This window comes from Xiphophorus hellerii, chromosome 16 (genome assembly GCF_003331165.1).
Source record: "Xiphophorus hellerii strain 12219 chromosome 16, Xiphophorus_hellerii-4.1, whole genome shotgun sequence".
Taxonomy (NCBI): domain Eukaryota; kingdom Metazoa; phylum Chordata; class Actinopteri; order Cyprinodontiformes; family Poeciliidae; genus Xiphophorus; species Xiphophorus hellerii.
Genome location: NC_045687.1, coordinates 14,487,303 through 14,512,767, shown reverse-complemented (window position 1 = coordinate 14,512,767; position 25,465 = coordinate 14,487,303). Strand labels below are relative to the sequence as shown.

General features: G+C 36.2%; 3 protein-coding genes across 6 annotated transcripts in view; all 3 read right to left on the bottom strand.

Annotated features, from left to right (window-relative positions):
* LOC116735401 (cytoplasmic phosphatidylinositol transfer protein 1-like) overlaps window positions 1–25,198 on the bottom strand; it is a 61,495-nt gene extending 36,297 nt beyond the window's left edge. The window contains exon 1 of the mRNA XM_032587275.1: window positions 24,669–25,198. Within this exon, the coding sequence (XP_032443166.1) occupies window positions 24,669–24,716 (48 nt within the window). The 5' untranslated portion in view covers window positions 24,717–25,198. The remainder of the gene's footprint in view (window positions 1–24,668) is intronic.
* LOC116735405 (H-2 class II histocompatibility antigen, A-S alpha chain-like) lies at window positions 2,365–4,242 on the bottom strand. The gene is made up of 4 exons (XM_032587281.1): window positions 4,056–4,242; window positions 3,127–3,375; window positions 2,751–3,032; window positions 2,365–2,661 (listed from the first exon to the last, which is right to left on the bottom strand). Exons 1-4 carry the CDS (start codon window positions 4,225–4,227, stop codon window positions 2,519–2,521), a joined length of 846 nt encoding a protein of 281 aa, XP_032443172.1. The 5' UTR covers window positions 4,228–4,242; the 3' UTR covers window positions 2,365–2,518.
* LOC116735406 (HLA class II histocompatibility antigen, DQ beta 1 chain-like) lies at window positions 4,794–12,996 on the bottom strand. 4 transcript variants are annotated; one of them, XM_032587284.1, is made up of 5 exons: window positions 12,832–12,996; window positions 7,386–7,652; window positions 6,733–7,026; window positions 6,507–6,641; window positions 4,794–6,429 (listed from the first exon to the last, which is right to left on the bottom strand). In XM_032587284.1, exons 1-5 carry the CDS (start codon window positions 12,911–12,913, stop codon window positions 6,425–6,427), a joined length of 783 nt encoding a protein of 260 aa, XP_032443175.1. In that variant the 5' UTR covers window positions 12,914–12,996; the 3' UTR covers window positions 4,794–6,424. The 4 variants fall into 4 exon arrangements, with proteins under 4 accessions (XP_032443175.1, XP_032443174.1, XP_032443176.1 ...); XM_032587283.1 differs by lacking the exon at window positions 4,794–6,429 and having other exon boundaries at window positions 6,456–6,641; window positions 12,832–12,928; XM_032587285.1 differs by lacking the exons at window positions 4,794–6,429; window positions 12,832–12,996 and adding an exon at window positions 7,751–7,908 and having other exon boundaries at window positions 6,456–6,641; window positions 7,386–7,655.
* Window positions 25,199–25,465: the final 267 nt, after the last annotated feature.

Below are 25,465 nucleotides of genomic sequence, written 5' to 3'. Positions count from 1 at the left end.
TGTGTACTCAAGGTAAGAATGAAACTGGACTCATCGGACCACATGACCCTCTTCCATTCCTCCAGAGTCCAATCTTTATGCTCCCTAGCAAACTGAAGCCTTTTTTTCTGGTTAGCCTTACTGATTAGAGGTTTTCTTACGGCTACACAGCTGTTCAATCCCAACCCCTTGAGTTCCCTTCGCATTGTGCGTGTGGAAATGTTTTTGCGTTCACAATTAAACATACTCCTGAGTTCTGCTGTTGTTTTTCTTCGATTTGATTTGACCAAACGTTTAAGTAATCACCGATCACGATCATTCAGGACTTTTTTCCGACCACATTTCGTCCTGGAAGACGATGGTTCCCCACCATCCTTCCAGTTTTTAATGATGCGTTGGACAGTTCTTAACCCAATTCTAGTAGTTTCTGCAATCTCCTTAGATGTTTTCTCTGCTTGATGCATGCCAATGATTTGACCCTTCTTAAACAGACTAATGTCTTTTCCACGACCACAGGATGTGGCTTTTGCCATGGTTGTTTAAGAAATGAGGAGTTACTCATTGCATCAGCTGGGGTTAAATAACTTGTTGCCAGCTGAAAGATAATCGCCTATGCAGTATTTATCCAATAGGAGGCTTGTACCTATTTGCTTAGTTAAATCCAGGTGGCGACTTTTTTTTTGGCCAGGCAGTGTATATTAACCCTTTTACCAGCTTTGCACTGAGAAGCAGCTTGTATAATCAGCTCAGCAGATGTGCAAATTCTACAAGGTGTCTGCTAATTTGTGCTGACTAGTCTGAAGGAGCTGAGCTGGGGGGAGTGTTGAGGAAGGGCTGTTCTGTGAGGCAGAAGCTCTGAGGAGAAGTTGTGTCTCGAAGGCACACCCAAATGTTTCACACTGTTGAATTGTTACCACTGGAGATTAAGGGATTTCTTAAACATGCATGAACGAATCAAGGCAACACTCCAAGTATGTTTTTGATGAGGGAATAACATTATGACACGACATAAAGCTAAATAAATGCTGATTATACATAATGCTGCCTCTTTAACTGCCACAATGAGGAAGCATCTACAGTAGTTTAGTTGGTGTGACCTCATTCCCACATCTGAGGTCCAATGTTTTAATGTAACTATATACTCAAAAAAGTATGAGAACAATTGAAACATACTTCAGGTTCCTCTATTTGTAGTTTTGAGTTCTTGTTTCAACATATATTGTATGTTTTACTTGATTTTATCAGATCCTTTACTTGACCACAGCTTTATGCCACCTTAAAGCAGTCTGTGACCAATTACCTTCCCATTTTAGCACCTGCCCCAGGTGATTAGCTCACCTGCTTCCATTTCCTGAACATCTCTATTAGTACAAAGAATTCCAGGTTATAAGGATAATTTGTCAGATATCAGAAAGTGTAGTGTTTTCACGTTTCAGTTTGCTTTACCCTTTCCATCCCTCTGGTTTGATATGATAACCTGCAGGTATTCAGTCTGACCTGCCTGGATTAGGCATCAAAATGATGGATTTTATTGAACAAAAGCTTACTCTTCACACAGCACTGATGTAAGGTTATGCCCTTTAAATATGAACATGTTCTAAAACTCATCAAAACTCTCATTGTTTCCACATCTTTTTATCACTTTGTGACAGCCCTTAGATATAAATCTCGTTGTGCCAGCCAACAGGAAGGGTTTTGCATTTGTCACTCACCAGGTGTTTGGTGAAAATATTTCTGGGGAATTCCAGCATACACATCAAAACACATTTTTCTTTTTTATGAATACAAAAAAAAAAAATACTGCCAAACTGGTAAGGTGACCTTTCCTGTTTCATCCAGAATTTACTCTGTTCTTAACAAAACACCATTGTTTATTATTTTTTTTAGCTGCTATTAGATTCAGGGGTGTAACCTAGTTAAGTTACTCAACAGGTTGTTGCTAGGTAACCAAACAGTAAGTGAGTTAGTGAATGCCACCAACCTTAGGTTGAGCGGCTAAGTCTTTCCTCTGACTACATCCCCCAGAATGCTGTACAGTTCTGGATTGGAGTTCAGTGAAGTTATTGAAAATTCTACCCGATGTCTTATCTATTGATATTGATCATTTGTCTATATCAATATACATAGTTATTGATTTATTTCTCCTATATGTCTTGATTCTTCCTCTCTGTCGGCACAGCTGAATGAAATGAGCTTTGTGATAAAAACATTTAAGGAATACAGCAGTCAAACCACATGTAGAAAAGAGGAATTTTTAATTTTTAATGATATCCTTGTTCAATAACAGTTACTGACAGGAAGCTGCAACTGATCAGACAAATACAGACACAACACAAAATCACTGTAGTGTTGAGGAAAGACATTTAAATTGAAGTGTCATTTTTCTAGTAGTAATTTAAGCTAACCTGAACATTTACAAGCCTGCTGTTGATACACCAACATAGCATAGGCAAAATGCCTGTATACAAAGCCTAAAAGTACATAAAGATTATTCCATGCAAATAAAGCCAAAAGGGAAGCTACTCTTTTATGTTATGCATTAACCAACAATGTCTGCGTTGTAACAATACTGGTTTCCTTTCACAAACAAGAAAGTTCCTGCAGCAATTCCAAGAAGCCCAAGAGTCAGGCCAAGTGCACAGAAGACGGATGGACCCATACTCATCTTCTCTGTTTCAACGTCTAAAGAAAAAGAGAACAGAGGAAAAGTATTTGAAACACAAGTAGAGACAATTTAAGTTTTGAAGCTACAGAAAAAAAGATTTTCTCACCCCAAAACCTGGTCTTAGGCTCCTCCAGGGCTTCATGTTCCACAGTGCAGCTGTAAATGTCTCCTTGCTTTGGAACAAAGTTCAGGTAGGAGAAGACATGAAACGCCCCTTCAGAGTTGGAAATAGTTTTGACGAAGGGATCTTCCACTGCCACCTGTTTGTCATTCCTGGTCCACCTGATGTTGATTGCAGGTGGGAAAAAGTTGTTGGCAAAACACACAAGGGTGTTCTCTACATCTTCAATCACTTCATCTTTGGAGTACATCATCACGTCTGGTGGGTCTAAGAAAGATAAATTGGGAAGTTATTAAGCTTGTTTAATGATTCTGGAGAAACTTTTTTCAATAGTAACAAATTAAAGCTGAGGTTTACCTACCTTTAGTCCTTCTAACGTCTGGGTCCGGTTTCCATCGATGTATATCTTTCTTACACATGGTTCGGTATATTGCTGCATATTTACTTGTAGTGTATGTATATTTATATTTCATAGTTTCTATTTTGCTATCCCAGACGCTAGCATTGTTTTTAAAATCTGCATAATACAATTTATCATCGTCTAATGTCACATAGAGCTCGGTGTCACTTGAGTCAAAGCAACCATAGGTAAAACAAAATTGGTGACTCCCTGTAATAAAGGAGATCAACAGTGAAAATTAACACAAAGAAGGTAAACACACTGTAAAGAAAGGTAGTAAAATTTGGTGAAATCAAGACAAAAAACGATGTTCTTCTCTACATATTTTAGCCTTAATATGTGGCTTCCCTTGGTTTTTTATCATTACATGTAAGTGCTAAATGTTTTTTGGAAATTTTTTGTTTATAGATGTTATTTGAAAGTATAATAATTACTAAAAAGAAAAACATTTAAAGTAAATTTCAATTCTGTTTACAGAAAATAATAAAAAAAAACATTATCCTGGCATTTAACTGTTTTATTGGTTATCTTCAGTAAGCCTAAATTAAAATTAATGTACAACAAACAAGAACTAGTTGTAAAGCGTACTGGAAGAAAATATAAAATAACAGCATTATCAAAATAATACATCATAATACGTTGTTATATTTACTATATTTATTACCAAAATGACCATTTATAGTCACACTTTTCTCAACAATTATTTTACAGTCCAACACCTTTGCAATTACTGTTTGCTCAGTAAAACTGTTTACATGTTTACTTTATGTTTAATGTATTTTTTTTTAATTTACTGAATTCTTCTAGCAACCACAGCAGCCAGTGCTTTTTGTAAAAACAACAAAACTTTTTTGTAGAGCAGGTCAAGCAGCTCTATGCTGGTTACTTACCTGCAGCACAGACGAAACGTGCTCCAAAGAAAAGTAGGAGAAGTACGAAGCACAGATTGTTTGATCTCCGCTGGCGTCCCATCGTGACTCTCACTGGCTTTGCTCTAAACATGCAGTGAAAACGTGATTTCACCAGACGGACTCCGGTTCCTGCAGGTCTGAACTTCCTCATTCCTAAGGGCAAACTAAAATCCTTTGGCTGAGGAGAAAGCTGGGTCAACAAAAATCCCTTTGAACTGTACTGCAAAATGTCAAGAGTAATGTAATTGTTCCAAATGAAACTGTTTGTATTTCTGGGTAAGTTTAACAGCTAAAATGAACTGATTATTAAAATATAAATTAGATTTCTTGTTGATATTGAAATTGTTTTAGCCTCAAGTTTTATGAAGTTTGAAATTCTTTGTATGTAGCTGACTATTATTCCGTCAGTACGAATGGAATGTAAAGTATTTTGACAAAGTATTTTTTTGGAGAATTAGTACTATTTGTATAAACTAGATTAAGATACATTTTTAGCCCAACATTTGCACATAAAGTATTTAGGGTGTTAAGTATATTTATTGATAGATATTAGGTGTTGAAACCTATCGGTGCAGCTCTATTTTGTCACAAGCTTTAAAACATTTTGATTCATTTGTTGCTTTTCGTTCCTTTGTTAGTTTTAATATTCATAGTTTTTGTATCCTGTACTGTAGCTACTTTTATATATTTAAGTTCTAATTCTGTTTGTTGTGTTCATCTAATGTTTTACTCTACACACCGTTTATTTTTAATGCTAAAAAACAATCTGCTCTCTGCCTGGTTCCTGTTATTCGTGGATCATTCTCGTGTTATGTTCTGTTTTGTGTTTCCCATTTTCTGATTTCTGTGGTTCTCTTAGCCTGGTTTTAAATGGTCCCCTTCGTACAGACAGGCTGGGATCTGGGCTGATGAGAAGTGATTGCTTGCCAGAGGCATGAACTGTGTTGAAGTTTTAAGTTTTACCCAAATGTTAACATTTGTCATATGACATCTCGTACGCCAATTTAAGGCCATGAAGTTTACAGGAAATTGGACTTCCCTGTCGTGGCATTGCTAAGATCCTCCTCCTGGCTCTGATTGGTTGTGTTTAGGAGAACGAGGACTAGCTCAATCTTTTCACAGATTATTTGTCTTATATTATACTCTTATCACAAGGTCACAGTTTTAACAATATGCAAAAAAAAAAATTTTTTTTTTTGTAAAAAATACATACTGCAGCTTTAATTAATCCACTTTGTTGTAGAACTGCCATTGTCTTGTCTTTTGGTCATCCTATAACTCAACATTACATGAAAAATTTCTGATACAGCAAACCTAACCCAAACTGTGTCAGTCAAACCTTTTGATTTATTCTGGAGTTGGTCTCCCTGTGTGGTTCTGATCCGATGCAGTGATAAATAACCCCCCAAAACCTGGTCTTACCTCGTCTGATTATTCTATAAGGTCAACATGATTTGATAAAATACACTTGCTTTTGTAGTCTGACAAGCTTATACAAAGTTTTTCTTGACTATAGTGTATTATACTTTATTTAAGGTATGTATTTAAGTCATTCCTGATTTGTAGATCACATTTAATGATTTGTTTAAAATAGATTTGTCTGGAATTTTGTTTTCTGAGTCATTCTTGTCTCAATATCTCAGATCATCAAAGCATCACAGTGTTGTTTAGATCATTGGCCATACAGTCTTTTCTTCACAATAATTTATTGTGGGATTAAACAAGTGAACAATTTCTTCACATTTTTTACATTGTGGACTTGAAAGCAGTTTTTAGAAGCACAGCTTCTAACAGTGGTGATGTATTGATTACTATACTAGATGTTTCCATCCATCCATTTTATCCATGTAGGGCTCCAGCTATGGGGTGACTATGACCATTGGTTGCTGGGTGAATTGTCATACCTATGGACAATTTAGAGAGCAAATCATCTTCCACAGTTTTTGGAGTGAAAGAGAAAGCTGGAGCATGAAAGTGAGAACCAGTAAACTTCATGCAGGAATTGAATCAAGCACCTTTTTCCTGCAAGGCAATAGTGGTGCAAATTGTGCTACAGTGCCGTTCAATAAGTCATCCAGAAAAAACAAACAAAACAAAATATATCTTAATCATGTCTAGCTATAAAAAAGTCATAAAAGCACCACACAAATGACAAATGTCTGCCAGTGACTATAAGAAATGAAAAAATTGCACACTATTCCCTAGAATTAAAATTGAACTACAAAGGCTTAGATACATTCTCAGGTTCTATAAGTAGAGCATCTTGGAGGACCTGAGGGTGTTTTTAATTTGTTTTTGTTAGTTCTACTAAAAGGCAATCCAGGAATGACCTCCACAGGAAACAGAACTCATTCTGTTAAAGGAAGAAGTACCGTACCATTTTAGGTTTTTATGAAGTTTATATTTTCTGACATTTTTACATTTCCTCACCTTGGTGGACAGAGTTATATATAGCATACTTTTTCTTGTGGTAAATAAATCCAGAGATAAAGATAACCAAACCAATTATCAGTCCGCACAGTCCAACAACAATCTTAGTTTTTTCTCCTTCAGGAAGGGAGTTGTCTGAAACAGGGAAATAAAACCCAAATAGGGTAAACATTCATATTGTGAATTATTTCCATGTCAAGTATCTGCATGTCAATAACAAACTTACTCCAAACAATGATTCTTGGCTCCCACAGGGTGACGTGTTCAACCATGCAGCTGATTCTTTCTCCTGAAGTTGGTGTGTACTCAAGGTAAGAATGAAACTGGTAGTACAATTCTCCATCTGGGATGACATCGGTGTTACTGACCCCTTCAGTCACTTCTTGGTCATTTCGCAGCCAGGTTATTTGGATTTGCTTTGGGTAAAAGTTATAGGCACTGCACACAAGCATGGCTGGATGTTCACCATCTGGCTGTTTCACTGATTTTATCCTCATGGTGGGCGTTGTTGACAGGTTTCCTAGAAAAAATGGGTTATTATTTATGATTTCTTTCACATTAGGCCTTAACTTTCATTTTTCTATAGTGTTCAATGTGGTGCATGATATCATAGACAAGTGTTTGTGAACATAGAAACATTTTCTTATAAATCTACACAGAAATTGACACAAAAGTAAATGAATCCTTAGTAAAAATTAAAATATATATTTTTTTAACTTGATGTCATGTAGAAATATAAACATATTTGTTAAAGTACAAAAAGTTCTTCTGTATATCGTCATTAAATGAGAATGCATAACATCACAGTCTCAGCCCTATATTGGCATATAAAGTAAAACTAAAAACAAGCTTCATATTGTTAAAAAGAATTGCTCTTACTGATGGTTTGTATGAATGCTCGGTTATCGAAACACATTAGTTTAATTTCCATTGCTCTTTCAAGGCGGTCCAAAGGGTCTTTGTTCCAGAACGTTGAAGCCACAATTGAATAATCTGTGAATCCAATCCAGTTTCCTCTTGTACTGTTGTACTCCAACATCTTTTGCTTGTTAAAACTGGCTGTAAGTATGTATTCAATCTTGTCAAAGTTTGGACCATTGAATGAACAACATGCTTTGACTTGGTAAAAATCTTCATCTGAAAAAACTGCTGAAAAATAAGAGAAATAATTTTTCATTTGTTTAAATTAACTATTCCAAACAACCTCTAAATAAAAAGTGAAAGGTTAAATTATTCAAACTCACCTGGATTTCCAAGCGATACAAACAAGGTTAAAAGAAAATTGTAAGCATTCATGTTTCCTCAGCAGTAACACGCGACAGGTGCAGACCTTCACTGGTGTGCAAAGGTTATTTGATTCACAGCTAAGAGGAAGTAAATGTAGTTATGCCCTATACACAAACAACATATGCCACACTTATACCACATACACACATAAACGAAAAACACACACACACCTACACGCCCACCCCCACGCACACACATACAGTACAGACCAAAAGTTTGGACACACCTTTTAATTCAATGAGTTTCCTTTATTTTCATGACTATTGACATTGTAGATTCACACTGAAGGCATCAAAACTATGAATAACACGTGTGGAAATATGCACTAAACAAAAAATTGTAAAACAACTGAAAATACCCCTTATATTCTAGTTTCTTCAAAGTAGCAACCTTTTGCTGTGATTACTGCTTTGCACACACTCTGCATTTTCTTGATGAGCTTCAAGAGGTAGTCACCTGAAATGGTTTTCACTTCATAGGTGTGCCCTGTCAGGTTAATAAGTGGGATTTCTTGCCTTATAAATAGTCATGAAAATAAAGAAAACCCATTGAATTAGAAGGTGTGTCCAAACTTTTGGTCTGTACTGTATATATCTATATTATATCTATATAGATATCTATATCTATATCTATATATATGTAAATTGTAACTTTGTTTTACATTCCAGACAATAAAAGCTGCATATATGGTTATAACAACTCCTAATCAGACAGTTTGAGAAAACAACACTTTTAGTGGATATCCAATTTTAGTTTCATCAAAAATGCCTTCCTAATATTTTGAATTTCACCTCAGTCTATTAAAATCACTTTGTGAAGTGAAACATGCTAATATCATACCTAGTAAGTTTGCTAATGTCTTGTGTTTTCTGCTTCAGCTAGTCTTATCTCGGTTTTAGTTTACTTCCATTTCTTTTCTGTTTTAAGTCCTGCTTCCTTTATTGAATCTTTAGTATGAAACTACTTAGTTAGCTTTTTTGGTGTTTAATCTCTTCTTGAATCCTGCATCTCCTGACAGTTGTGCTGATACCAGTTATAGTCATGTGCTTCATAAAAAAACACCAGCCATATACGTACTACAAGTACTATGATGCAAGCACTATATTGAGGAAGTCTCTAATAGTTGCATTGTGACATCTCAGGCCAGATGTTCCAGGTTTGATGCACTAATCACGGTACAGATAACAATTGTATCATATGTACCTCGAGTTCCTCTATTTATGGTTTGGAATCAAACTTCCTGTTTCACACCCTACTTCCTTTATATCTGTTCCTTTTCTTGGCTGCCATTTATTATATGTGTCACTTGACTTTGTTTGATTCTATACTTGTATACAGCTACATGTCACCCTCCAGCAATATGAAATAAGGCTTATCTGCTAGGAAAAAGATAATTAAGCTTCACCAAACCTAACACAATGTTGGCAAGAAATTAGAAGGATCAGCACACACACTTTTAAGATCTAAGATAGAAATTGTATCAGGGGGAGTAAATGTGATATTCTTGAACTAAATATTTCTTTTTCATTAGTGTGAGAATGTTTATTACCCAATAAAAGCTTTATCAATTTACCAAAATGAGTCCATTCAATCAGAAACAAACCAATAAAAATGCAGGGATTTAATATCTGTGTGAAGCATACAGGAACAGATCCGAATGGCAAAAAAGGTATCACTGTTTTCACTTAGAAGTCATCACTGAATTCAGAAAACATAAAGGCTATTTGTTTATTAAGACAATTTCTGAAAGTCAGAATAACTCAACATGAATGTTACATTCTAACATGGTGATTCTAAAAATAAAAAAAAAACATTTTATCTTACACAACAGGCACTCAATAAATATTCTCTCTGCTGATCTCCTAAACTGAGGAAAGGTCTTCATTTATAACTTATGAATCGGAGCAAACACATAAAAGGATCGTACAATTATAGCATTAAAAGTGATTCCTCATATTCTTCTCCTATTTCCTTTACCTAAAGTTAAAAGGTTGTTTTTCTTTCTGAACCACCAATCCAATACAAAAATGAATACAGAAAACGAAAAATCATTTACTAGATTAAATGCTTTCATAAATAACATCACATGCCTCTGAGGCATTCATTGGGCCATAGCAACTTCAACAGATTCATTTCTGTTGTTTTATGTAATGAACTGGGCCTCACTCCATTCCTGTTTTTTTTCTAAAAATCACTTTTTGAGTTTTAACAAAAAATCCCTGGTTATTTCCAGACTCTCAAAATGTCACCAGCTACCATCCCATTTTACCACCGGCTCACTTGTTTCTGCAAATCATATACTCTTTCAAAGTACAACGAATCCTGGGTTGCCATGTTGTTCTGTCAGATGTTCCGGTAATCTAGTTATGTTTTATTTTTTCTTGTATTAGTTCATCCTTACCCTTAGTATTTCTCCTTTTAGTTAAAGCTTTTCAGGTTTTCAGTATGACTTGTTTGTGTTAGCCGTCAAAGTGATAGATTTTATTAAATAAAAGCTCAAGAGTTTGCATTATGTTTTCATTAGGCAGTGAAGATTTAGAAAAACTATTGTATTAGTTTAATCCCAAATAACTCAGGTGTGGTAACATTTACAAAAGTGGTTCCACACTGAAAACTGAATTTAATGCATCAAAGGAACAACTTTAGCATATTGGCCACTCAGTTTAAAAACACTTTCCACACACATTAATGTTTTACAGTACATACAAACACTTACTGAACGAATTTCATTTTCAACCTAAAGCTAGTGATGTTACGTGATGTGCCGAGGCTTCGAGGCGTGTGTCGAGTAATGGAGGGGGCGTTTCCGTAAAGCGCGTATCGAGGCTTGCTTCATTTAGGGGAGGAGCCGAAAACGATGACGTCCGAAGCCTCGCTGCCTGGCTGTACCACGTGACTGCTTCGGGAAGTGGCTCAGATGTTGGCGCGGGGTTTGACAGCTTTAAAAACCCCACAGGCTCCATTCAAAATGTGGGTTGTTGTAGGCGAGTTGCGGTCAGTTGAGAGAGTGGATAGAGTTTTGATAGCAGAGTTTGGATAGTGGTTATTTAGTTTGAGACAGTTAATTCGGTGTTTGGAGAGTTTAGGAGAGAGATAGATAGATAGGAGATTTAGGAGCGCGAGGACAGGATAGGAGTAGGATGGAGCCAGCGAGAAAGAGGAGGATTTCCCCTATGTGGGAACATTTCGATTTGATAAGCCCTAACAAGGTAAGGTGAACTGAACATTTGCAGATGCATTAGGTTTGCTTATGAAGAACTGTATTTTTCACTGTTTCTTATTTTCTGTAAAGGTGAGGTGTTTATTGTGCTCCAAGGAGTTGGGGTACAATAATAACACCTCATCCATGTAGTGTCAAAAAAGAGAAATCGTGTGAAACCAAAAACTGTGGAGAAATTGTTGTTTCTTAATAAAAATGCATGAAATCATCCAAGTTACACAAGCATTAGCCTATTCACTACCCCCTCCCTAGTTCTACAAGCACTTTCACTGTCCTCTGCCTGATTAAGCCCATGCCATTTTTCTAGAGTCACAGAAAAACATTACACAACATGCCATATCACATGACACTACTATTTTGGGAATAATTACACACAGAGAATACATTCAAACAATATTTTATTATACACATATGTGTATACATAATTTATGTAGACAAATGATTTCGTCCTACACCTTTTGTGAAGTCATTCCCAAGAGCCATAATAGACAAAAATTCAATGCATCACACGTGTTAAGATACAGCTGGCTGTGATTATACACCTGGCCAGTAGGTGGTTTCGTGTGCACATGAAGCCTCAAGAAATGAACCCTTTCTCGAACCAGTTGGCTCAAGTGGTTCAATGCCTCATGAGGCTTCATCTCACCATCACTACCTAAAGCTATAAAAATGAAAAAAAAAAAAAAAACTTGAATATTGGATAACTCCTATTTTCATATGAATAAAGAATGTCTCAGAAAACATTAGTTGCTAACAGTTAAAGGTCCCAAGTGATTTTAAAAAAGAGGAATCCTGGATGAAAAACCTTTTTGCAAAGCCTGACAGTACCTACATTTTGTTACACGTAAACAAAGTCAAAAGGGAAGCTACTCTATTATGCTATGCATTAGGCAGCAAATTCTGGGGCGTTACAATACTGGTTTCCTTTCACTAACAAGAAAGTTCCTGCACCGACTCCAAGAAGCCCAAGAGTCAGGCCAAGTGCACAGAAAATGGTTGGACCCATACTCATCTCTTCCGTTTCAACATCTAAAGAAAAAGAGAACAGGGGAAAAAATATTTGAAATTCAAACTAAAACACAAGTAGAGACAATTTAAGTTTTGAAGCTACAGAAAAAAAAGACTTTCTCACCCCAAAACCTGGTCTTAGGTTCCTGCAGGGCTTCATGTTCCACAGTGCCGCTGTAAATGTCTCCTTGCTTTGGAACAAAGTTCAGGTAGGAGAAGACATGAAACGTCCCTTCAGAGTTGGAAATAGTTTTGACGAAGGGATCTTCCACTGCCACCTGTTTGTCATTCTTGGTCCACCTGATGTTGATTGCAGGTGGGAAAAAGTTGTTGGCAAAACACACAAGACTGTTCTCTACATCTTCAATCACTTCATCTTTGGTGTAAATAATCACTTCTGGTGGATCTAAAAAAATAAATTGGGAAGTTATTTCTTACATGCTTGATTTATGACTGCTGAATAATTAAAGCTGAGGTTTACCTACCTCTAGTCCTTCTAACGTCTGGGTCCGGTTTCCATCGTTGTATATCTTTTATACACACACCTTGGCATATTTCTCCATACTTGTATGCATATTTAGATTGTATAGTTCTTGATATTTTGTTGTCTCAGACACTGGTGTGGTTTTTAAAGTCTACATAATACAATTCATTGTCGTCCAATGTGACATAGAGCTGTGTGTCATTTGAGTCAAAGCATCCATAGGTAAAACAAAGTTGATGACCTCCTGCAACAAAAAGAGTTAAACAGTCAAAATTAACATATAACAATAGGTAAATAAGTCAAGCAGCTCTATGCTTGTTACTTACCTGCAGCACAGACGAAACTTGCTCCAAAGAAAAGTAGGAGAAGTACGGAGCACAGATTGTTTAATCTCCAGTGGCGTCCCATATTGACTCAATCGCTTTGCTCTAAACATGCAGTGAAAACGTGATTTCACCAGACGGACTCAGGTTCCTGCAGACAAGAGATTCCTCATTCCTGAGTGCAAACTAAACACTTTTGGCTGAGGAGGAAGCTGCGTCAGTTGTTGAGAGTACTGTTATAGTTGTTCCAACTGTATTTCTGGGTAATTCATGAAGCCCCTACACTGATTATTAAAATATAAATTAAGTTTCATGTTGACAAAGAAATTCTTTTAGCCTCAAGTTTTCATAAATTTGGAAATTTTCATACAAGTACCTGACTTATAACAGAATTTGAAATGTTTTGTTTGTTTTTTTTGTAAAGTGCATTAAGATGGTATTTTGGGGGATTTTATATGAAATCAATAAACTAGATTAAACTGAATTATTTAGTCCAACATCATGAGTCCAACATATGTTTTGATAGAAATTAGCTGTTCAACCTTGCAGTGCAGCTTCATTTTCTCACAGGATTTAAGACCTTTTGATTTATTTCTTGCTTTGTCTCTCTTTCATATTTAGCTTTTTCATTACATTTAATATTCCTACTTCTTGCATCTAGTACTTAATGTATTTGTAATGTATTTGTAGATTTTGATTCACCTTATACTCTGTTTTCCTCTCTAGACCTTTAGTTCCTTTTATATGTTTAAAAGATTTTGATTTCACCTAAGGGGGGATGGAGTGGGGGGGGAGGGAATTACGTAAAATCAACTTTTTTGAGTTTTACATCATGTTATATCATCATGTTGCTTTGATTCTTTCATGTTAAATTACAAAATCACATTTTTTTAAAGTCGTATTATATATATACAATTAAACAACTAAACAACACAGTTACTTGATTGTGCTATAAAATGGCACTATGTGCCTGGAAAAGCCACATAGAGGCTGCCCTGTTGTCTATTACATATAATCTGTGAATACATGGAGCTCCTCTGCTTTCTCCCAGTGCTTCCAGTAGTAACTGCAGAAATATATTTTTAAAGGCTAGATAGAGGAGACACATGCTCAGGAACAGTTTGTAGTGTACAGTGAGCTAATGTCACAACAGCTGCAGGATGGTTTTACTGCCCCCTCTCACTCGCTTTCTCTCTTACGTTCACTCACAAGCAGTCAGCTGCTGATATTTTATGAGGAGAGCACATTATGTTTGTGTGTGAAACTGCAGCACACAGGGAGTGAGAAGCAAGGTGACTCTGTTTCATGGATCATTTTAGTTTACGATAACACAGAAACATAAACTCTTTTGTCATAACAAAAACCCCCCACAAGATTTACATGCTGCTAAATCAACAACTGAACATGTTAATGGCAGGAGGTGAGAAAAAGAGATAATTAATTCCTCTTGACACCTGCAGTTATGTTACCAGAAATACCAAGCAAGAAATGCACTTATACTGAAAGAGCATCAGCTTTTCTAAGTAAAGCATCTTTATCACAGCTACCGTTTGAAAACAAAAGCGTTACTAACCTGTGTACAGAAGAAAAAATGTTTTTTTTTTTTTACTATGTAGTGGAATAGAAACATATTTCTTCTTATGAATCAGTAATATTCATAGTTGCAGAGATCCATGAAAAGAGGAGCTCACAGCAAGGTGCTTCATAGAAATCTTCACCATGTTTTCCAATTTGTTGTTACAGTATATAACAATGATGTGTATTGTATATACACATACAATACACACAAATACACCCCCCCACACACGCCCACACCCCCATATATATATATATATATATATATATATATATATATATATATATATATATATATATATATATATATATATATATATATATATATATATAATAAGATAATTGGATAATAAGATAATATATAATAAGATAATTGGTATTTAATATCTATATATACAGTACAGACCAAAAGTTTGGACACAACTGTGTGTCCAAACTTTTGGTCTGTACTGTATATATATATATATATATATATATATATATATACATATATATATATATATATATATATTGGTATTTAATACCAATCATCATAAGATGATTGGTATTACATACCAATTATCTTATTTAGAGAAATAACACTATGAATAATACACAAGCCTGTTGTTTTTATTTTTCTTTTCTTGAGCAGCTGTGGTGTGTGTTTCTAGTAACGTTTTGGTTTCACTTTGTTCTAAAAAGACGAACAATAAAAAATATTTCTTTCTATAAAATGCCATAGCTAACACAAAGGGAATAAATCTTATATACCGCTTTGTATGGTGCATTATGCGGTGAAATAATGACCACAAATCTAAACACTTTTTTTTTCAGAAAACCACAGAATGAATCTGTAAATCTGGTTCTTGATGTGGAAACATATCTTAAAAACAAAAAAAAGAACAACTGGATAAAATGGTTCTTATTCTGCATTAATACCAATATTGGTTTACGAAGAAGTAGAAACAGGGAAAAGTGCATTTTATCATTGGCTCTGTATGATTTTCAGACACACAGCTCCACACAAACACATGGCAGGACTTACAAAGTCGCCGTCAGCACACGAACGTGGAGCATATGGTGTTTTCCACGAGGTTTCTCTGCCAAATGTGAACTTTCTAGCGACAGAGGCGCTGCCCCAGATTCAACAGCTGCTCAGCAGATTTTCAGGACTAACTAAACATATCATAATTGATCAAAAATAAAACCACTTTAATTTGAATTACAAAATTGTATCATCAGTTCTGTGCTACACACAAACCTTAACCAATGTGAGCTCAATGCACACATGCAGTGATTTTCACCATCAAAGAGATTTCTCTTTACCTGTGTGCTTCAAATGTTCCCATGGCTACCAAAGACACATTCACCTGATATGCCATACAAATATTTGGATGAGTTCAAACATCAATTTGTATCATAGTGCATGTCTATGTCGTAGTCAATAAACTGAGTGTGCCACAGCTCATTGAGACCAAGGTTGTTTGGTTTCATACATGACATCTGTAAAGTGAGAGCTGAAAGTTAGGGAATTTAATTGCGTTGAGCTAATTATTATTTTGGAGAAGCTGGCTGGTTTTGTGTCAGAGGTGTCACCTAGATGCTCTTTGAAAGCCTTTCAAAGGATCAAATGATAATTATGTTGCTCATCGACTGAATCGGTCGCATCGCTTGCTTTAATTTGAGGAAGGAAATTAATTAGCGCCACACAAATGCGCTGCCCACCCCCTCAGAATAAGAGCGTTAGAGATTAGAGTCTGCATTAGTTTGAATTCAGACAATGATTACTGTGCCTTTCAGAAGTGTCAGCTATTTCCTGCACTTTGAAAGTGCAGGAAATAGCACTTTTCCTGCTATTTCATGGGATTCATCTTAACTCTAAGAGTTAAGATGAATCCCATTTCTCATCATACAAGAACCATTTACCTTTATCAAAGGTTTTTTATTTTTAAACCGAAGGTTTCATTTGCCCTAATTGTTTTCATGTATTAAGAGGCTAATGTAGTAAAACTATCATTGCCAATGAATAAAAGAATTTACACAATCTTTACATAAAAAAATGTATTCTGTCAAGAAAACAAGGAAAAAAGATGCCATGTTCTTACAACAGAGTGCACTATGAGAAGGGGGAGATTTCCCCATGTTGCATACCGGACTTTAATGAAGTTAAAAAATTAACAAGCCTACATCTGGCTCAGGAAGCAAAACTGATCGGCGAGAATAGGCAGAAAAACAAAAAAAGGGTCATGGAAAACATAAAAATTACACCTGCTAATTTAAAGGACAAAACAATAATAGACGTTTCAAATGTTTGTTCTAAATTTCATTTACTATGTTTGAACAAATTTTGACATATTTAAACTGATTGAAATTTTTAAAACAGTTTAATTTGTGTATGAGAAGTGAGTGTGGAGAAGAAAAATAAAACGTACCGACATCATTATTAAGAGATTTTCTGTCTTTGAAACAGGCTTATACAATACATAGTCACAGTCAAATACTTTTATTAAAGTATTCAAATTCAATGAAGCTTCATATGCCACAGTTTCTTTTGGTCCTAGGCTAAAATTAGCATGAGAACTGTTTTTTTTTTTTTTTTTGCTATGCCTCATTTGTTATTCAGCTCTGAATATGATTCTGTACAGTTCCTGGAAAACTTATGCAAATAACACAGGATAAGGTTTTCTCCTGCTTTAATAACTTAGTTTCTTTTGAACTACAGAAAACCTTATGATAAGTGTTGAGGCACCTCTGTGCGAAGTTTCCTCTCCTAGCTAATGGAGTAGGCCATATGATCCTTTCTCTCTCATTGTGTCATTGTAAAGAGTAAAAAAAACAGTTTATGGATTCGATCAATAGAATATTGACGTACTATATGCAAACATGTTTTGCATAATAGTATACAGCATGCTCAGAAGAAGAAAATGTGCTGGTATTTTACTTTTTATAAACAAATAGTTTCACTACGTCAGCAGCGCGAATGAACAAGGCAAACACAAAACATATAGCTATACTGAGTGAAAAATACATTTCAAAATGCTATGTTGAAGAAATATTTGGTGCAGTGACATTTATAGTTTATAAATGTCACCATAGTTTATTTTTATCATCTTCCTCCCGAGAGTGCATTTAATTTAGAAAATAGCAAATGACTAATGCAGGTGACCACGTTATCTTATGGACGCTCTGATCACAGACTTAATCCATCAGCAGTGTACACAAATCATCCTGATACTCTGTGATCACATTATGGTCCTGCATGTCCAGCTGCTCGCCTCTTCTTACTCCTGTCCCGTAACTCTGACGGCGGACCGAGTGTATCGGCACAGCTTCTATTCTCAGCAGCCATTGTCTCCTCCTGGTTGGACAGAATGTTAACAGTAAATGCAGTTTAGGAAGATTGGAACGACACTCATTTAGGGAGCTAACCGATGGAGGATTCATAGAGTCCTATGTAGGTTTCCATTTTTATCTAATACAAGTATAGGGACAGGTGATGTCAGGTGTGTTGGTATTTTCTCAGGTAAAAAAAAATAATAATAAAAAAAATGTACATGTAGTTTTTGAAGTCTCAAGAAGTAAAATAATAGCAATAAAAACATTAAATAAAAAAAGCTCGGTTTTTAATAAGACAACAAACCAAAAGGTTAAAGAATCAAATATAGATCCAGATCAATTCTCTCTATTCCACTTTTATATCAACACCTTACATTAACCTGCTCAGTTAAATTTTTAATAAATTTTAGATTAAGTATGGCGATATTTTCAAAATAATATTACTAGTACTACTGTGTTAATATTTTATATCATATACTATTTCCACTGATTTAGGCTGTGAAAGCTGTGAAAGCAGCCTAAACGCGTCTTATAAAATATGTCTGAAATAGTTCTGAGCAACCTTTCGCTGGTACAGATTAAGCTAATTTTTCTTGGTGTAAACTTTCAGTAGATTATAGAAAAACGCATCAAGCTCTCACTCTGTCCTTCACTATCCCAACAGGTCAATTAGATGTTTATTTTTTTATTGCAAAACCTTAGCACAGCAATGTTTGGTAATTCAACTCTAGACCAACTAAAATATTACTAATTCTTTTGTGTTTTTACTCAGTGAAAATCAGTACGACTTGAATTTAGTTTATGAACCAGCTGGAGTTCGTTGGGTTTGTTCTCTCCTTGTCTCTGTCATTTTGTCCCTAACAATAAATGTTTCTTTGTTATTTTTCCTACCTCACCTCGCACTTGGCATCTGCCTTCTCTTGACTGCATGCCCATAAATTAATAAGCATGCACTCAGAGCGCAGAATTCCTGTCAACAACAGTTTCCTTCAGTCCCAGCCACATACACATACACTATGCAAACACAATCATGGACTCTCACTAAGTCCTGATTATTCATCTTACTTGTCAGTGCTCCACCTGACAAACTACATAGCCTGACAGCTCTTAATTTAGTGCCGACTATAAATAGAAACATTTTGACCCTCTGTGTCTGCCAGATAATAAATGTTGCTGCAAAGGAAAGTCATTTCTGACTTGCTTGTCCTGTACGCCTTTTTACATTGTCACTGTTTCTTAGGATGTTACCACGGCAACCCACTCTTTTTTTTCTCTGCACATTTCAAACATGTATACTTTCCCCATTGTGTCTTATTTGCTGACATAATTATAACAATTAATTCATTTTATTAAAAATGAATCCTGCATGGAGGTCAACAGATTGTCAAAATGCAAACTGCTGAAAAATTTATGGGAAGCAAAAAGCACTGAAAAGGAAATATAAAAAAATAACCAATAACTATTAATGCTTGTCATCACTAACCCTCTTATGAGATATCTTCTAATTCACTATAACACATTAAAGCCTTTTATAGCCTTTTTATTCCATTTGCCGACAAGGCCATACTGCAGATGGCAATAAAATATGGAACATCTTTTCACTGATGATTTTTAAAAAATAATCTATCCATTAGAAATGTTTAACAGGAGAGTAGCGGTGATAAAACAAAATATATTTGCATACCTTACAAATGTAGATATTAACCATTAATATATATGTGTGTATTTGATCAATGTTAATGTCTTCCATTTGTTGTCTGTACCTGATCCTTGGATGGATGTAGGGGGCAGGAGCCTATGTGCAGCATCCATTGGACCAGAGACAAAGTGCAACATTAGTGTCATTTCAGAGAAGACGCTCTAAATGGCAGCTCTTACCATAGAGATTAGTGAGGCCAGCAGTGACCAAACACAGTTTTGGCAATTTTATACAAGGAAGGACCGAAATCAGGTTTTATATGAGAGAGAACTGTGAAAGAAATCTTCTCAGCAAGATATCTTCTCAGGAAATGTGCAGAAAATTACCTTCAATAGAGTCACCATAAACTGAGGCGAAGTGTTGAAGCACAATTTGAGGACAACACCAGCATTTCAATTATCCTCACACCGGGGACTCCCTCAGTCTGTCTCACGGGGCCAGAAACTGGCTGCTGCTTCAACGCAAAAATCTGAGCAAGCGAGAGCAAGAAACATCAAACAATCCACCTTTTTCAAGACGATTAAGAACACATTATATAAGCATTTAATAAGCCTCAGTGCCTACAGAGAAATTTGTGTAAAGCACTTTATGAAAATTGGAACGTTTTATCAGAACTAAATTTAAGCTGGTTTAGTTTAACTAGAAACTCTGAAGCAATGCCAAAATCTGTAAGAAGGTTAGACCAAACGACTATTTATAACGTTTCTCTGTACTGTGTGCATGTAATGACCTCAAGCTAGACAATTTAAGAGAGTCTCTAGAAGGTAACAATTTGAACTCTGCATGGGACTGTTTTACTACTCCACCCCCCTCCTATTCTTGCTGAATATATAACACCAATACTGCTTCCTCTCAGAGAGTGTCTTCTTGTCTTGTCTTTAGCTGCTAAACTTTGTTATCTTATCACATTGCTTTCTTTTTTTTGGTCAAATATGTCAATCTCATGTTTTATTGTTGATAAAAATATAAATTTACTCAAACGTCTTGCTTGACCTTTAAATAAACATCTTCTATAGTACAACATTAGGCTGTTTAACTTTGTGTTTGCATTTTCTCTCCATTCATGTATACGTTTTTTTCTTGTTGCTGTTATTATAAGACCCACTGCTGTTTCATAAAGCTGATGCACCATGATGAGAAACCTATTATAAGTTACATTTTGGTGCAATGCTATATTCAGCATTGATGTTGTGACATTATCCAATGCAGCACCCTCAACATTTACTGTATTTGTCCCCATAGCTTTATCTTCCATTGAAATGAAAAGTAAAAAAAAAAAAATCCAACCTTTAATTTGTCACTAATTTCTCACATTTAATCAGTAGAGTAAAATATCAATTTTTAACAAATAGGTTTTTTTGTAACACAATGATTTTAAAAACAAACATAAATAAAAACATTTTTATTTTCTTAGATGTGTCTGTGTTGATAGATTTTAATGTGTAATGTTTCTGTTTCTCAGGGTTATGAGTGCTAAAGGACAGAGCTATCTACTTTTCTTCTCTTCTTCAAAAGACATAAGTTTAGGCCACAACAAATGCTTGGAGGTATCAAGGAAGACCATAAAAAGGGAAGCATATCACCCGAAATGAAGAAGAGAAGAGGGGAAGTAAAGACTGGAGCAGGGAAATAAGAAAGGGGACACAAATGAAACAAAAGTGAATTAAGAAGAAAATTAGGAAAAAGGCTGAAAGGACAATACAGGGATGTGGGAGGTCACAGGAAAGTATGCAGGGAAGAAAGAAAGGAGGGACAGAGTAAAAGATCAACATTTAGAGTTGAATAGAGAGTTTAGGCTGAAAATACAAACCTTTTTCCATACTCTTAATTGCTTTCTCCATACTTATTCATATTAGGAAATGATTAAAACTAATCAAAGTCTATTCTAGATTGTGTAGGAAGCCTGAGTCTGAAGAGACTATATAATTTCATTTTGAAAACTGGACACAATCTTTTTTGTGGAGTAACAAGGATCGTCTTTAGCGGCGCTATAGTCACATGCTGTAGCTCTGGCAACTGGAACTCAGATTGAAAGAATTACAAACTACAAATTAAAAACAATTGAAAAAGTAAAACAAAATCATATAAGGACAGCATGGGAAGAATTCAAAATCAAAAGAGTGACTCGGTGTCAACTAGTGATCACGATCAGTATCAGCAGTTTTAATGAGGTAACATCTGCTATTACCAGTATCAAACGGAGAGCTAGCCAAGGAAGAGCTTACGGTGTACTTTGTGACCGTTCAACATAAAACACTCATAATTCATTTTCTGCTGACAGAGTGAGGTAATGTATAACCCCATGAAGTGGCCTCATAAATTTCCAAACCATTGGCACAATCAAAAGGAAACATCTGGGCTACAGAATTCAGCTCTGGGTGTCACGACAGGAGTTTTCTGCTGTGTTTTTTTTCCTTTCGTTTTTCTCTGCAGCACTTCACTTTCACCGCCTCTGGCAGTTTAATGATGAAGACTATTGATATCTGCAGCAGGTGAAGCTCTTTTGCTGTCTTGTCATGTTTTTGTTAGAGGTTTTTGAAAAAGGGGCCTCTGGAGGAGAATCTGGTTGGTGAATCTTAAGAATGCATTGTGTAAGCAAGGAAAGCAGCATTAGAAAAACACCGAAACCTTAAATGAACTTATCAGGAATTGGAAAAAAAAATACAGCCTCTGGCGATTGTGGTGATGTGTTTTGTCGTCTATTCAATTTCTGCATCAGCACCAAGCTGTGCTTTATGTAATTTGAACCAATCAAGGTGACTCTACAATGATAAACCATTTCTTCTGATTAAATTGCGAAGGACCTATACATTAATCTATTTGCCCTCAAGGTATACATTTAAAGCGACTTAGAAAAACACACAGAAGTCTCTTTATAGCTTAGCAGTTTCCTTGTGTGTTAAGAGTTGATACAAATCCCCAAAGGTGCACACTCCGCGAGCGTGAGTGTGTTTGTGTGACGGGACAACGACTGTTCGCTCGTCTGTTTCTGCAAGCAGCGGCGTGTCTGCTGTTAATAGATCATAAATGTTCATTTGCCAAGTCACTGACAGATTAATAGATTCATTTGACCAGCATTATGGTCATTACAACAACAGATGTAACTGTTTTCGTCAGGCTGTGGAGTGTTGCTGTGTGTTTCATCACTAGTGGAGCGAAGACGGGACACAATCTGCCTCAAGACAAGAGGTGATGAAGGAGCATGCTGGTAATTAGAAACATGAAGCTCCTAGAAAACACAAAAAAAGGGACCAGGGATCAATAGAGTTTTAGAGGAAGCTGGTAAACTGTCTAGTTAAAAGCATCTAGGGATCAATCTAGTTTTATCTTCCCTTGTTTTACCTGCTCTGTCAGGGTGATGGATGACATGCTAAACTTTGCAAACCTTTGCATCAAATTTTCATTAACGCTCCTTAATTTTGCCATCTGTTAAGTTGGACTTAACCATCTGCAGTCAATCTTATCAAAAAACTCCCAAAATATTCCAAAGTACTTTATTATTATAATTATAAATCATTAGAAAGTATAACAGGAGATGTGGAAGGAAATACTCACTATAGATTATCCTAATATGACCAGGTGTATGCTTTAATTTTACTTTCTAAATCATTGATTTCATACATAAAGCCTGCTTGCATCCCGACGGAAGAAACACAGTGGCCATAAATTTAAGCTCTAAAAACACTTCGGCTCTTACAACCGTGAACCTTGTTGCGTTTTTATCAAATTTTATTGTCTAAAACAAGACAAATCTTAGGAAGGGATTTTTTCTTTTTTGCTTATGAAATATGAAAAGTATGACACACATTAGCAGTATTCCCTTTTGACTCTGAAACCCCTAAATAAAACCCAGTCTTACCAATTGCCAGCAGTACCTAATACAGACCACATCTCTGTGTAACTTATTGTCAGTATAAACACAGCTGGTCTATGAAGGCACTCGAATTTTGGTAAAAACCAAGAAAAACAGCAGACAGATGAAGACAAAAGCAAACAATAACAAGAAAAGAGTTGGGCCATAAAACAATATTCCAATATCTCACAGAGCACTGTCCAGTTCATTATCTGAAAATATAAACAACATGTCAAAACTTCAAGCATACTTAGAAATAGCCATGAGAGGAGCTCATAATTAGAGAAACAATCAGTGGAGCCACAGCTGTCAATGACATGTCTGCAGGGCAACTATTAGTCTTGCATCCCACAAATCAGAATTTTTAGTTTACAAGGCACCTAAAAGCACACACCAAATGTGGGAAAAGGAACTCCCATCAAATGAAACGAAAATGTACATTTCTGATAGAAACCCCCCCCCCACTCGATTCACCATCTTTTTTGTAAAAAATAAGATGGTGGCACCGTCATGATGTGGGGATGCTTTTGTTCAAGATGTACAGGGAAGATGGTCAAAGCTGATGGGGGGATAGATGGGACAAATGCAGGGCAATCTTCAAAACACTAAAAATGTGGTTGGACAATATAATTACATCCAGCTCTACAAGAGAGTGGTCCAGCCTCGCTGTCTTCACAATTTTGACTTTTGTAAAAACTTTAACTGTTTTTCCTACTTTTCGTTGGTTTATCGTATAAAATCACATTAAATTACATTGAAACATTAACGGCTGTAACAAGGCCGGGTCAGGTACCGAGTCTTAAAGGAGGCCATTAGCGACGTGAGACTAGAAATGGTCACTCAGCCATTTCTAACCTGACGCCACTCAGCATCACACTCGCTGCTCAAGTCACGTGAATCAAGGTGCAAATGGAGGTCAAACAACCTGGAGAGGCACGTTGAGGGTTGCGTTATATCAGAGTGAGAGAGCTGATGACACAGGGCAACACCTCAGTTTAGTAATAGCAGCAGATTAATACAGATGACTTCCTGAGACCTGAGCGAGGTATTGTTTGTTGTTTCACACAGGTGTGATTAGATAGATAGATAGATAGATAGATAGATAGATAGATAGATAACAGCTTATTCAAATGCTGAATTATAAACTGAAAAGCAGCAATAGCGCCACCCCGCGACTACAACCTGACTGCAACTCTATTGTAACTACTCTGCTGCAAAATACGGGAAAAAACGCATAGCTGGCAACTTTACAACCATACAGTACAACAGATAGAACTGCCCACCAGGGAACAGGTCTGCAGCTGCGTGGTTTTTAAGCACAGATATGCAGTGAAACAGTGAAACCCAGCAGAAAGAGCAGGATGCACAACAGCGAGAATGAATGGAAACTTCACCTACCTCCTCCACTGTCAGAGGCATGCAGATGCGGTACTCCTTCAACAACATGGTCCCCGCGATAAAAGGTAACAATAGGAAGCTGCGTCGGATGAGTTGGAAAATCTCCACAATAAAACCCAATAAGATCCAAGAAGAAAAAAACTGCAACGGTCAGAAAATCGCGCTCCACTTCTGCAGCAGCCGCCGTTCCGCAGTGCCGAAGCTCCTTTGCACTCAGCAGCTTGTGAACGGCAAGTTTCTTTCAAAACATGCAACCCCCCTTCACCAGTTCTCTAAATCGGCACCCATTAAACAGCTGATAACGCAAAAGCGCACGAACAACAAACTCCGAAATAAGTCTCTTGTAACGGCGTTTCGCTGGCGCTTTCGTCCAGGAGTGAAAAACCAAAACACTTCCAGAGAAATAAAAGTCTTCACACACTGCTGTGATGAAATCTACCAGAATGCCTCCTTTTCTTTAGTTTTCCTCCGGCAGCTCCGTGCGGAGATGCGCGGCACAGAGCAGCAGCAGCATCTCTGTGAAGCGGGGGAGCGCGCAGCAGCAGAGTGGACCAATATGAAATAAATGCATATGAATGACCCCTGCTGTAGAAATACACATCAACGGCATGATGGAGCCTTAAAAAACGCTCAAATGACATGATTGCTTTGGAACGAAGACATATAAACATGTTTGCCACAGTATGGTTAGATAACCTCTTAGTTTTCAACATTTGTAATCAGAATTAGCCTTTACTGTTAGAACTGTACAATCAGTAGTAAGGTTAAATATTTAAGTGTGTAATATTATGCACTAA